The sequence below is a fragment of the Bombus fervidus genome, chromosome 4 (genome assembly GCF_041682495.2).
Source record: "Bombus fervidus isolate BK054 chromosome 4, iyBomFerv1, whole genome shotgun sequence".
In the NCBI taxonomy this organism is placed as follows: Eukaryota; Metazoa; Arthropoda; class Insecta; order Hymenoptera; family Apidae; genus Bombus; species Bombus fervidus.
The window spans coordinates 12,940,020-12,954,981 of NC_091520.1; the positions used below are offsets into that span (position 1 = coordinate 12,940,020).

The 14,962-nt window shown below is 46.3% G+C and overlaps 1 protein-coding gene across 1 annotated transcript; it reads left to right on the plus strand.

Moving 5' to 3' along the window:
- Positions 1-498: 498 nt before the first annotated feature.
- LOC139986316 (uncharacterized) lies at positions 499-9,474 on the plus strand. The gene is made up of 2 exons (XM_072001535.1): positions 499-5,901; positions 6,278-9,474. The coding sequence occupies exon 2, from the start codon at positions 6,301-6,303 to the stop codon at positions 7,639-7,641; it is 1,341 nt and encodes a 446-aa protein (XP_071857636.1). The 5' UTR covers positions 499-5,901; positions 6,278-6,300; the 3' UTR covers positions 7,642-9,474.
- Positions 9,475-14,962: the final 5,488 nt, after the last annotated feature.

A 14,962-nucleotide genomic window follows, 5' to 3' on the forward strand; every position in this document is an offset into this window, starting at 1 on the left:
GGTTCGTTTCTCCTGGGAACGCCGAAAGAGAATCAAAGTCACATCTGTGACGTTCAGAACGACGCCACGGTCGTCCTGGGTCTTCTCGCTGCAAGATTGATGACGCCTCCCGCGCTTTCTCACCGTTTCCAGTATTCTCTTTTGCGGGCATAGCCGCCGCGAGACAGCAGGAGAAAGGAAGATGTGATTTCTCCGTTGCAAATGAGACGTCTCCGAGTGGGAAGCTCGTCTCCGTGTCAACTGAGCCCACTGACAAATGTTCCGTGACATTGCACTCGAAACAATCTTTGTCACACTCACCTGTCGTAAGATAATTAAATATTTCAATCTCGGGAATCGAGACAGCGAGATCCGACAATGAAAAATAATACAGCAAGGCGAGAGAAATGCTCGTGGAAGTGCGAGAGTGATTTTTCAAAAGAAAAAAATGTTTAGGTGACGTAGAATCTAACAATACGTGATATTTAGATAGTAGAAAACTGTTATGGAAGTAGAAATTTAAAATATAAGTTTATCGTTATTAACTATCAGATAATCTATAGATATCTGTAAATCGATCTTCGATATTTTAGAATATTTTCGTTCTATTAATCTTGTCTTTAACTACATCACAAACGATCCTTTTCCTCGTAGGAATATCCTCGAAAGCTACAAAATCTTCGTTCATTTAAAAATTCGACTTTCACTCTCCGTTCTACAGTCAACGTTACCGATATCGTCTCAGTTGCTGGTTTAGGAAGCGGATTCTCTTCGGAGGGAAGACTCGAGGGTCTGCGGCAGGGTAGCGCAGGGTCTACGCATCGTCCATCATTCGCTGAAACGACGAAACGCTCGGTAGGTTCGGGTTTTCAGAGAGCAGAGCAGATCTGCATAGCGAGTCGGCATCTCGGGACGAGCGAGCTAAGTGCGGGATTATGCAAAGCAGCGGCCATACAGTATAAAAATACGGAGCGACTCCGCGCCATCTTTTCCGGACCATTCTAATAACTCCCTTCTATCCAGCTTCCTCCAGGCCTCTAGCTACCTTCCTCGACCTCCAACCCTCCTCGTTCCCTGGCGCTGCTCGGCCTGCGTCGACGACCATGGGGGAATTACGAACCCGTGCACGCGGAACGGTCACCCCTCTTCCAAGATTTCGGCAAATATAATCGTAAAGCCGACGACAAGACCGTCGCGACGCCTGTGCATTGCATCTACGCGATCTTCGGCGTCCTGTAAGGCATTCTTTGTTGCTTCGCGGCTCTCCTTTCTCGCGCGTCTATTTTTCTTAACAGAAGTATACAAAATGAAGATCGTTCCACGAGATACGTTGGATTACACGGAACTGTTTCCACACGATTATTCATTGTGATTAAATCGGCGTTAAGGGGTGCGCTCTTAAGAGCGCATCGCGTTCGCGCGTCGATGCCAGTCACGCCGATGATTAATGACCCATGAATATTTACGCGTGCCATTAATTTGTATCGTTTGATTGGTTGCTTCCTGCACACGCCAGACCATAATTCGTATACATCGGATCGTCGGGATTTACAAGCTCTCGATATCCTTCGATTTTAAATCACCGTTATCAGGAACCCTCTACATAGAATTCCTACATCTGATCGGGTCGATCCTGAAATCCGAGGGTCGCGTACGTTTCGTGGCGCCTCGCCACTTAAATTCTGAAACTTCTCGCCTAGGCGACTCACGTTTTCCGCGAGCGAGGCGCGAGATAGCGGCGTCCGATAACGCCCGGTTGGAAGTCGCATTAATTTCTCTCGGTCGACTCCCCCTCTGTGTGCCAGTGGTAGAAACGCGACAGGGGGATGGTACGGTTCTATCGAGGGTTGTGGGGGCTTGGCGTGTAGGTAACGGCACGCAGAAACGCTTCCTCGCCGGGCGTTTAGGTAAGGTATTCACGTAACACATAAGCAACCGCCACGCGCAGCCCACCGTGTGCACAGAGATAAGAGGCGAAGGTGGCATCTTAGGTGGCACTTCGAATAGAATTAAATTCCCCGAGCAACTGCGGAGCAAGTCGATATCGTCTCCGGATGATATCAACAAAAGCGGCAGAGAAGGAGGGAGGACAAACTTCTCTCCGCCATCCTGTAAACGCGCAAAGTGAATTCGAATTTTGTCGGAGACGTTCGGTTGGTGCGGTAGATTTCGAAGCTACGGATCAATGTTGTTGCAGTTTTGGTGTTAGCCAAAAGATGCTGCGGGTGGGCTTTGATCGATGTTTATTTGGAACCCCGTATTGCGGAGCCGAGTGATCACAGTTTGAAACAATGCTACGGTTGAATGTGAAGATTCGACTTGGAAGTTTGATTGGATATAACTTTGTAACTTCCGCAAACGTTATCACAAAGTTCCCAGGAAAATAATATTTGGATATAAAAATAATTGGCAATTATGTCAAGCGATAAAGCGAGATTGCGAAGAGTCTGGATAATAAGCTGGCTCGTCATGAAGCTGTGCCACTTTTTGGAGGGTGATTCCAGGAATTAAGACAGTCAGAAACATTTGATGGCTCACTTGGTATGCATGGTTCCGCTTATAAGTCAAGAAATTGCTCAAGCGGCCGTAAAATCTAAATCTCTGGTACTCGTCGTCAGGGCTGCGTACCTCTTCCCCTTTCGCGGATGACGTACACCGCGGCCAGCTATTTTCGAGAATCCTCTGATCCTCATCACACATTCAATTTATCAAGGACTCAAGATGTACTGCCCTGTTTTTTTGAGCTGTACAAATCGTTTGTTCATTTCTTTTTTTTTTTTTTATTGCTAGAAGACATGCAGAAATTGGACTTTCCAATTGGACTGGATTCTGCAGTTTTGTAATATTTTTCCAACTTTCGCAAATCCTTCGATCGACTAATCTTTATTCGATCGACTTAAGTCACGTTTCATTCGTGGTATATGGGACGCAATTCCACAGATTATAGGTCACGATTTTAGCAAGCTTCTGAAGAGGTATGATTGGCCTAGGGACGTATCTCGATGGGATATTTCCTTGAAACGCGGCGAGCTTGTATGCGACCAATGTGGATGCCGGCTTTTAATGGAAAATCGACTGCGCTCGGGGAAGCCCGCTGGAAGAGAATCACGATGATTCCGTGAAATATGGAGGCAGGAGCGAGCAGGTTTTCGACGGAGCCGGTAAAGCTGCACAGAGTGCTGGGGCTGCGTTAATGGGTGATTGATAAACGACCTTCTCTCATCAACTGCATCGGCTGCATATTTATCACCGGACAGACTCAGCAGTCCTCGTGTTAGCGTCAGCCAACTGGAAAGTATCGCAAGATATTGCTCGGAAGCGCGTCGAGTCGTTTCTCTTAAAAAGGAATGAATAAATTAAACACCCATTGGATTTCGGACATATATAGACTAGACGATGTAGTTGAAAATTAATTCGAGTAATCTTCTAGAAATTTTCGCATAATTCAATGCACCAATGGGGGCCATACGAGCGAGTAGAAAGCTTTCTGCAAGGTGTCCCTTTGGTGAAGCAACGTTAGTGTTAACATTCCCTGTTACGATTCAGCGTTAACAGCTCACGCGTGTCAGTCACGTGCCGGTCGACCAGCGACCCTCTGTTCGTTTAACTCGGACGAATTGGGCGTCGCAAAGTTGCCCTTTCTGTCCGATTTGGAGGATAACGAGGACAGATGCCTGCGAAATTACACCTAGATGATTCTCACGAATCCGAGCCTTCGCCCCTCTCGATAAAACAATAAGTTTTTCTTTTTATGGTTCGTTCTTTAAAAAAAAAAAAAAAAAAAAAGGAAAAGGCAATGGAGAAAAGGTAGCAAAAATAGTCGTTGGAACGTAGTCAGCGGAGAAGCATAAAATGGTATTAGGGATTGGTATATCGCCATCAGAAGCGCGCAGGGACAGGATGCCACGATCGGCAATAAATATGGTTCATAAGCCAGGAATGGCTGGCGAAAGATATAGAAACGTTCCTAGACGTCCCGCAGCGAGTCGCGTGTCACACATAACGTCGACGAAACGGCTCTGTCGACTTTACGACCACGAATTAGGATTAAACCCGGCTTGGACCGTTCGCCATCATCTGCTTCGTTGATAGTCGAACGATTCAATTTATTCTAGCTTCGAGAAAGCTCTCTTTTTCTCTTGCTCGTGTGGAACAACACCGGGACAAATGTTTATAACGGTGGTTCGTCGTATAATAATTATTAATCTGGTTGTAGTAAATAATTTCGAAACAGGGAAGCTGGGAAAAACTTAGATACAGGTCGTTTCGTCTTCCGTGATCCGCGAATCTCCGCTGGGTCGGCCAGTCCAATCGAAAGGTCATTACAACTTTTTGCCGACTCAATCAAGAAGTTAATGTCCTTTAACCTCTAGGCGTTCCCCGCAGAGTTCGCAGAATCCCGGGAATCGTGAGCGTAAGAACTCGACGGCTCTCACATGCCGGGCAAAATAGATCACCAGTTTTATGATTGATCGCCTATTGGCTTCGCGAGCTAGCCAGCCTTTTTACTTCCTTTTTTTTCGCGATAGCGGGTATTATTGCTCAAGCATAGAACTCCAGTCTCACTCTGCTTCCATTACTTGTATCAATTGTTCCGTTTTCCTATTTTTATGCTTTAACATATCATGAAAAAATATTGCAAATATTAACAAGCTTTGCCGAATAATTTTAAATGAAATTTGGTCATGATGAAGGTGTTGGTAAAACAGTGGCGTTGAAAGAATGATAAAAAATTGTGATTATCGGGTAGAAACGCTTTCGTAAGAGCCGCATATCACCTGGAGGGATCGTGGTATTTATCGAACTGCCGAGAAATGGGAGGAATTCGTCAAGAAGATAATCCGTAAAATGATGATCTCTGGTGGCTCTGCTGGTACCTTCTGTCCGGTACGGTCAATTTAATGCACCTCGTTTCTCTTCGGTAACGAGGTGTTCATAAGATGACCAACTATTAAACCACGAATAGTTCTGAACTTCAAAAATAAAGAATTAAAATCTAAATGATTCTTCAACGTCGTTGAATCTATATGCAACCTTATAAACGTTAAAGACGAGAAGAAAGATCGGAGAAAAGATTTCTCTCGAATAGAAAATGCTGGAGGGAATGCTCGAAAAGTCGGGGCGAATGATCATTGGCGGGATAATCGGGCACGGTGGAGGTCCATCAGCGGATTCGACGAGTCTGCCGAACGTCCAATATCCAAGAGATCGACCATAAAAAAAGGAGTCGAGGCTGGCGCGGGCGTTAAAAATATTCAAGATCGTTTGTCAGGCTGAATTACAGCCCCGCTCGGGCCCGCCATCACCCCCATTCCCTTTAGATCTCGGGCTAACGGGGTAACGGGATCCTGCGGAACGCGTTGCGCAACGTGGAGAGAGGGCAGAAGAGGAAAGAGTCGACGAGGACGGCTACGACGACGACGACGACGATCCCGGGCACATGTGTCGAACCTGAAATATGTAGGCGTGGTCTGGATGGGACTAGCAGACGCGTCCCGACGACCGAATATGTTCACCCCGTTCGTACGCTCCACCCCCGTCTAACCCTGGGAACGTTGCCATTGGCCGGTGCCACCCTCGTTGCGCCTCCACCTGCCACGCCGAGCTACCCTCCGCGGGATTCTACCCCTAAATACAGGGGATGCGCGGCCGGTTCCCTCATTTTAACGTGGTCCGCCGATGCACGTTGTACCCTCGTCCTCGTTCTCTGTGTTTCTTCTTCGGTGTTACTGCGATCGGATCGCTCATCTGTGCCGGTGTTACCACCGACGCTTGTGATTAACCTCATGTTTGTTATCCGATGGAAGAAAACTGTGTGAACTGATGTCTTAGACCAAGGAGGATTGACACCCGAAGGGGGTGAGCAGCGTGGCTGATACACGGATTGCCGGAGGAAGAATTCCCTGTTGGACGCGTGGTCCGGTAAGTTTAGTTTTGTATGCTTAAAACAAAGCGATTAAGTAGTCTTTCGTTTCTCCACGAAACTTGTAGTTTTTAGATAATTACTTTGTTACTATACTTAATTTCGTGTACTTAATTGCTTTGTAATTTCTACGTGAAAGTCTTTGTTATTCACGCTATCAATCGTTTAGAAGATATTGTCAATTCTCACTGACGTTCGATTAGGCGTCTCCACACGTTCAAACGCATGTACAAAATCGCTTGTCTATTTTCATTGACCCAGTTTCCCTCAGTTTGAGCATGGTCGTAACACCTGGTGTTCGAGTATAGAAACGCGAGCCTCATCCATCATTTCCGCGGAGCTTGGTAAATTGACCATCGGCCGTCATTGTCACAGGTCGATCATCCGGAGCGAGCAGGATGACAATGGAAGATCGTACGAGTGGCATCGACCGTGCCGCCCCCGCGACGTCTACGACGGCCACGTCGGGGTTGACGTCGTCCAGTCCTCCGTCTATCAGCGATGTCACCTCCGACGCTTCGTATCCTCTTCAGCGTGCTAGCAAGCGTTCCTTCGATGTGGCGTTCCTCGTCGCGCCTGACGAGAACCTTGCTCGTCGGCAGAGCGAGAAAATGAGGATGGTGTCGAACAGGAAGGATCGTATTCGCGAAGAAATATCAACGGAGAATATCTTGGACTCGGACAGACTGCCGCAGAATCTCACGATCAAGAACTACGACAATGACACCGGTGGTTCCGATAGGAGGAGGATGATGCAGTGCACGGAGAACTCTTTAAGTCCTCCGTATATATCTCCGAGAACGCTGACTCCGACGTTACCAGGTTTGTCACCTGATACCGACACTCGGAGATACGTCTCTGGCACCCGTCTACAGAAATCACCCAGTCCACCTGCGTTTGCTACTCATCAGTCGATGTTAACCACTTGCCCCGATGCGGTGGAACCAAACTTGACTTGCAACAAGGTTTACGATACAGTTATACCCTGTCCGACCGACAGACATGGAGAATCTCGAAGCGCGTTTACGAAGGTGAATCTGACAGCACAAAGGAACGGCTTCAACGACGATGGACAGACTTCGCCAAGATCCTCCATATCGCCAGACGATCGTACCGGATACCAGAGCAGCGTCAGTCCACCGGTGGTACCACTGACAGCTACTACTGGATACAAGTACGCGCCGTTTCCCACGAAAATGTCTTATCCTTTCCTAGTCAGTCCCGAGAGCAGTCAACCAGGTCTACTGGAGAATTTGAAGATACCCCAGATTGCCCAACCACCCAAAGTACCCAGTCCAAAGATACCCAGCTTCCGACCGGATCTACCACCAGTTTATCCGAATTTGTCATACAATCCGATTTCTGTGTTTCCACCGATGGCAGATGCGTTGACTAGACCGAGATTTCTGGCGACGGCCGCTGGGGTGGCTGGTCTTCTGCCCTCGTCGTTCGCCGCTTTGACTCTGCCCGCGCAAAATGTTTGCGCCAAGTGCAATTTATCTTTTCGGATGACCTCCGACCTGGTGTACCACATGAGATCACATCATAAGAACGAAAACTCCGGTGAAGCTGCCAGAAGGCGAAGGGAGGAGAAACTAAGGTGCCCTGTCTGCGACGAGAGCTTTAGGGAAAGGCACCATCTGACTAGGCACATGACCGCGCATCAGGATAAGGAGAGCGACGCGATCGTGGATCAGGTCGAAGTGAAGAGGCGAGCCACCACTGTTCACAGCAAGTGACGACGGAAATCGTCGACAGAAGACACGATACTGACCAGTGGCTATTCGTTTGAAAATTAAGATGTTTCTTTTACGAAGGGGAGGATATGGAGTTTAAATTTTAAGGACTTTGAAAACTTGGAAGGAGAAGTGAGAGAATTTGTTTAAGAGGTGTTATTTTTTATTGTTATTCTATTAGAAGACTCGATTAATCTGTTTTCAATCTGATCATTCATCTATGAGAATTGAAATTCGATCAGACGAAGATAAATGCTCTTCCAGTTTTTTAAGATATCATCTCCTAACATACGTAGCTCGATACACAGGATCACTTATTCTACCATAAATTCCTCGTTAATCAAATATTTACGAGATTTTTGCACTTGTCCATTTTAACTGAAGTACTTCATGAGATTATCGATTACGACATTTTACATGGTATACGTGTATGATAACGAACTAATCGCTAGAAGCTTTATCGATTAACTTAAGAGATCTTACCTTTGCGAGATAAGGTGATATTCCCTCTTTAGTCAATATTAGGTAGGAGAAATTTGTAAATATCGCGATTAATCGTCGATTGATCGGACTTTATCCTAGTTTTAAGGGTATGATAGATCGCTCGAGTATTGCTTGAATCCCAATTATTTTCTTTTACGCCATCACAATTTTCGCGATTTAAAATATTGTCAATATTTTTTTCCAGCTGGAAAAACCGAACGTTTTGATTCACGTTGGCTGGTAAGCAGGTGTGTCGAAGGGGTTGGAGTACAGGTGGGGCAGAGAGCGTGCTCTGGCGGGGACAGAACGCGACGTAAGCCGCGTTCATTTGTGTGTCGGGGGTGGCGCGGCAATAAATAGATCGTAAACCGTACCCCGGCTAACACACAAACCGGCGGAGCGCGCATAATGGTAGGAAACAATGAATGCCGTAATCGGAAACAGTGCCGGTTTGTTATCTGCCATTTACACTCCATTTAACTTCAAACAGTGAATCGGCTGGCGCGCATTCGCGTTTTAAATACACGCGACCTCCGTAGCTATCCCCGGCTCCACCTCCGCCGTGCCTCCCCCGCCCCTATGATCCCCTCCTGCTCGACGTACGGCTTAACATAGGGTTAACCTGCCGCTCGGAGTGGCTTAATATTGCCCGGAATTGCTTGACTTATCGCCACTTCCATTCCTGGCTTAATGTTTGCTTATTTCGTCGCTCTGCTGAATCGTGATTCGCTCACCTGTGTATTTCTGTTATGTTTCCCTCTTTGGTTCTTCCTATCGAGCACATTGATAATTAAGAATTTATCAAAAGCATCGGGACAGAAGTGAAATAAAATAAGGAAACAGATGGGATTCGAGCCAATACAAACGAATAAATCTTTTTAAGGATAAGAATGATAAAAAGCTACAGTATTCTGTACAGCAATAATTGCAGTAGTGTGTATATATATTCGATCTCGAAGATTTTTTTTCAATTTTAATGAAAAAAGAAAAAAAATGAGGGTGTTCTTTCCTCGATCGCTAAAGGAGACGTTAATACTATAAAAGCGACTCATGGAATAGTCTCTGTGGAAGTTCGACGTTATCAAATAACGATTCTATATCGGATCCACGGATTTTTTAGAATATTGCGGCCCATACGACGTTGTTCTAGATATATGTGCACGATGTAAGTCCGATGTAAATGACTCTTCATACAGGTGTAAAGTTATCATCGACGTTCTGTTTTGTTTTATAAGAATTATTTATCACGACGTGTCACGTTGTATCGGTTCAATGTAAATATCACTCTGTACATAAGCACTGTATGTATTCGAAATCGTTGTTAATGAATAAAAAGAATATCCGTGAAGAGAACTCTGCGAACGTTAAACCTTACCCACTTCTTCGTTTCGTCTCTCCTCCATCTTATAAATTCTATGGTTTCGTAGCAGAAGTTTAACGTTATTCTACACCGTATTTTCTTGGTTGTCCTTAATTCTTCATGGTAATAACTCTCTCATTCGAGAGAAGTATTAAAGTTACTTTTTTTAATTCGTTTTTCTTTTGTACGATTGTCCCTGCACCGCCCAAAAGCCGATTACACGGCAATAGATTAATTTTTGACCACTTGAAATCTCTCCCTACTCGGATACTTTCGAACGTCGTTGTATCGATCGTTGTTTCCTAAGAAACCCTACTCGTATAACGTTTGTTAGAAACGATCGTAAAAATTACAATTACAAAGGAGGCTACTGACAAATATTCCAGCGAAAGTGACTTGCGCAAATATCGACTTGTTGAATCGAACATCCACGCTAGAAAACTCCCTGAAGACTATTCAGGGAGGTATCAGACTCTCGAGAGAAAAACCACAGAGAAATCCCCTAAACGGGTAACGTTAAGCCCGTCGAAACCGCAGCCAATACGACAAACAATCTCTTACCGCCCTCGTTTCGGCTTAACTTCGCCCCTTAACCCCCTACCCCGAGAATAAGTGTACTTACCCTCTGCCCGAGGTCCATAAAGATAAATAACACGAAGCAGCCCACGGGCTCCGGGAACAGTCATATCCCTTATAAAACTAGGAAGAACCCCCTCGGAAATTCCCATCATCCTCTTTCCACCGTGGCCTGCTCCTGTCTTCCATTTAACGAGCAAATCCGTCCTCCGACGCTTCCGTTTCTTCTACGCTTTCGTCTTATTATCGTCGCCCTTCCATCTCTACCGACTCGATACCGAATTCGAGGAACCATTCTCTTACAGTCACGAAACGTTGACGAAAGTATCAATCGACGACCGCAACGATTCAATAAAAACGAATCGCGGTATGGAGGTGGAAGTGAATTTCAAAGAGATCCTGACCATTATGCTCGGTTGTTCCATTTAAAAGGAGCATCGCAGCTATTCATCCCTCTTGGTTCCGATCAGACAATCGGTCTTCCCACCCTTGTTAGCGATACTTCACCGTGGAGAATCGCGCGCATGCTTGTTCTGTCAGTGAAATAATGACAATGTCATAGCTCCGGGCTGATTTGCCACGGCACCCTTGCCACGTGGGCGACGATTGGACGCGGATATGCTAATATGGCGTCCGTTCCAAGACATTAACTTCTCGGTTTGCCGATTCTCGCCAGACGAGTCACGTCTTCGACGCGAGACCACATACGCTACGTCGATCATTCGATATCTTCGCTTCTGTGTTCCCATGAGCGGATCGAGCAAGACGTGACTCACCCTTACATATTCCATCTTCCATTGCATTCGTTAAGAAACGAGACTTGCTTTAAAGATTTGAACTTTTATATAAGATACTGTAATCGAAGAAGCACTTTATTTTTGTAAAAAAGTATACGGCTGAAAGTCAGAGTTTATACGAGTGCTGGTAGAAAGATGGGTCCCAGTGCCGTCGGTCACCCCGATTCCCAATTAGCCACGGTGTTTCGTCGCGATTATGTAACTTGACTGCGAACACGCAGCTTACATCGGTCTCACGATGATCCCCGTTTCGGCGTATCGATTTCAATCAGACGTTGCTAAACGATTTTCACAACGCCACTTTTCTAGGACATATGCTTCGTTTCGCCTTTAAGCTTTTTCACACGCGATACCAGAAGCAATTACGATGGAAATACATACATCCGCTTGTAGTATAAAATACGGAAATATGTCAAATTTACCGAATTTCTCAACCACGAGAATAAACACACGTCCAGCATATCGCCGGTATCGCTGAATCCTTCTGTCCTGTCGCGGGAGACGGTAAATCCGCGGTGAAAGGACAGCCGCCGAATTCGAAGCGGATACTGCGCACCGTTCGCGCATAGTTTGCGGCTCGACAAAGAGCTGTCTGGGAAAAAAGCAGACCGCAGTGGTGTCGTGCGGTGCAGGCCGAAATAGAAAGGACCGGCCAGGCGGGCAATAATTCGAAACAAAATGTCAAGCGGCCACCATTGTCGAGTGCGGTGGTGCGGTAGGCGCCAACTAGCGCCGACGAGAAAATATCGCCGACAGTAAATCAAGGTGTAGAAGAGGATTCACCACCTTCTCCCATCCCCTGGCTCACACGCTCTCTTCCCTCCTGTCCCTTCCACCCTCGCAGGCCTGTTACATCCCTCTGCGGATGGTCCAGCCGCACGATCGCGCCCTCACCAGCTTCCGTTCCTTGTCACTGTGTGCTTCGTGCGCCGCGGTGTTTCGTGTTGACGTTCAAGGTTACACGTTTGGATAGGCGTTTGAGCGTTTGAAAAAGTTCAGAAGGTACTGTGAATTCTAAAGAAGAATATCTTTTTTCCAATTAACATGGTTAAAAAAGGTGGACGATTTTTTGTGATATCGGAGCATATGAGAGAAAGAGAAAAAGAGAGAGAGAGAGAGAGAGAGAGGATGGTTGTACGGTGGAAAAAAGATTTTCTATCCTGCTTAAATATGTCCGACCACAAAGCAATAAAATATCTTTATCTTACTCGTGCCATTACTCCCTTGATTCAGTGGGGTTCAATTTACATTCCTATCGGGGCTTCGGAAAGATAAGTCCATTTAAATAAATTAGTAATGCTATCTCTTGGTCGGCGGCCCGGGGTGGCGTTTAATAATATTTTATCAATTTTCGCGGCGATTCGTTACGCGGTGACGCCGTTCACCATTGTTCCGACGTACAATTGCTCGAGTTTTAAACTTTACGCCTCGATGAATCATCTTTCGCGAACCGATTTGCCGCGTGATAAGTTGCTGAAAAAGTTCTCCGCTGCCTCAAAAAACATTTCGCGGATCGATGAATCGCTACGTCACGGAACAATTTGTAGTTCTTACATCCACACTTATATTTGTAGCTTTTAAAGGAAAATTTGTTTGAAAAAAATTGTAATGTATCGGCTCTTTTTATTATTTTTGCTTACTACCGAGTAGCGTAAAGCAGCGGGTGAGAATTTTGAAAATAGATCTGTTCTGTTCGTCGTTTGTGCAGAGTTGTCGTTTCCCCTTTGTGGCTGGCGTGTAGGTAGGACAATATAATGGGGCATAACAACGGCGTTAACACGCACTGGCCGACCCCGGACGCGACCCGGGACCCTCGCCGGGTGAATTACACCTCTGATAATTACTAGAAATTAATGTTCGAGCCTTACACCGGTCATTGTGAACCGAGTCGTTTAACCAACCCTTGTTTACCTGCTTTTACGCTTTTAATCGCGATACCTGTATCACTTACCGAGATTTTTTTCATCCTCTCTTTCAATCGCTTTATCTTGAAGGAAGTTAAACGGAATATTTCATACGTGCTCTATCCAATTATCATCGAATCGTGATTGCATCTGCTTCAAAATCAGTAAGAAGACAGGCAATAGGAAAGGAGAGAGATAGGCGAGAAGAAGAGGGCAAGAGAAGACGACGGGGTTCGTAAAATTGAAAAATTAAAATCGGCGCCGACGACGGCGCGGATCCGCGGCCGATATAGAGGGCGGGCCGCCCGATGGGATGTATTAAAGCTGCGGCAAGGGCCACACCAGCAGATAGGTTAATGTGAATTTATTGCGATCGAGATATCGCGTCGGCCAGAAAGCAGAGACGCGTGCTACGCGCCCCGTCGAACCGATAGCTATTGTGCACCCGCTTTCAAATCGTTCCTAGTAAAGGTCCAGACCGCGATCAAGGGGACCCGTCGCTGTTTTAAACCAACCACCCATTTTCCTGGGGTCGAGCTCCTTATCAGAATGCATCTGGGACTGCCACGCGTACAGCTTCTTCTCCGGTTAAATGAATTGCGAGCGATATCGTGATTCCTTGACCGCCGGACGATTCTTCTAGAATTCCGAAGGCAGAGCATCATTTCTACCCTTGCATTGTACTAATTTTCTCTACTTATAGAGCTACCTTGACTCTTACTTATAGAGCTCCGCTTATTCTATCCATTCGAAAGTATCAATCGGAGATTGTAAAATTTTATTCGCTAAATCCCATCGAATTAATAGTTCTTTTAACCTTCGAACGACGATCGTTATGTAGATATTTCACGTTTATTTCTATTTAAATTACATGTACAAATTATTATTCTATGAAACTATACGAATGATTTCATTTTTTAAATTAATTTCATTATTATATCAGGATGGAAAGTCTTTTCTCTCCGCTTAATTGCTATAAATTAAAATATTTGTCATTCGTCACGACCGTATTCTTCCTCCGCTGGAGGATCGTTATCGCTCTTAGCGATACACTAAGTTGTTTTTGTCTGAAGAATCTGATGGATCAATCGAAGGAGGCAGGCTGCTCCGATCGGGCCGATCTCGAGATAGCTTCTGGTGCGAGGCTGTCCTCCTCGGAGCGGCCCCGCGCGTCTTCTTCGAGCCTCTCCGCCGGATAGTCCCTGTGATCGTATATCACATTACTTTAATTCATATGGTAATCGCGCGCAGCGCAGTGACTACGCGGCTCCGGCGAAAACTTTCGGAACAATGCGAGGGACAATGCGAGGGGTGCGTGGGAGGGAGTGGGGAGGGGGTGGTGCACGGGGGATGTAGAGGTAGTGCGGAGGAGAGGACACCGTCGCTCGCAGAGGGGATGGAACAACGCCAGGGTGAAAGGAGGGTAGAGGCACTGGAAATGGTGGAGTTGGACGAGAACGGTGCGAATGCGATATTGAATTCGCCCCTGGCGACGTGCCTGTTATCGACAATGTCCGACCGCTGGACCGGAAGCCATTTGCTCGCTCTGTGACGAAATTTATGAAAGTTTCGCGGACCTCGCGCGGTATAATTGGGAAGGCTGCCGCATGTGTGGCAGCGCGAAGGTGGACTGGCCGACCTGTGCTTTGCACCGTCCTGAACATGTTTGCTTCACTCGAGCGCTGCTGCCCGATTCCGTTACGGAAACGGAAGAAGCGACCCGCCCCCTGAGTATTTTCTGTCGCGTTGACGTCACTTTGTCTGTTAGAGAGACTTTGACACGGGAACTACAACAGTGTGTAGGAATATTCTATTCTGTGCATCGTGGAACACTCACATTGTCTTTGATAATAAATATAGAAGGATATAAAATAAGATTCGCAAAATTTGGTCAGGATTCAGATTGGGAAAAGGAACGAAGCTTGGTTGCTGGATTAAAAGGATTGTTGTTTCGATTCTGTTGGCAGTCGCCCCGGTGTCGGGTTCCGATAGAAATGAAATTCCCATTTCGCGATGAAAACCGCGGCTCAATCCGCGACGAATCCATATGCCGAGGAGCGCGCCATCCAATCTGAAAGTGGCCGGTTAAAGCGAACAGCTTATGCACCATACGTTTCGGGCGCATGTTCGCGCCCACGTTCGTGATTTCGTCCAGAAGCAACGAAAACCGCCGATGGAAATGAATGCCGCGTAGCTCTGGCCCA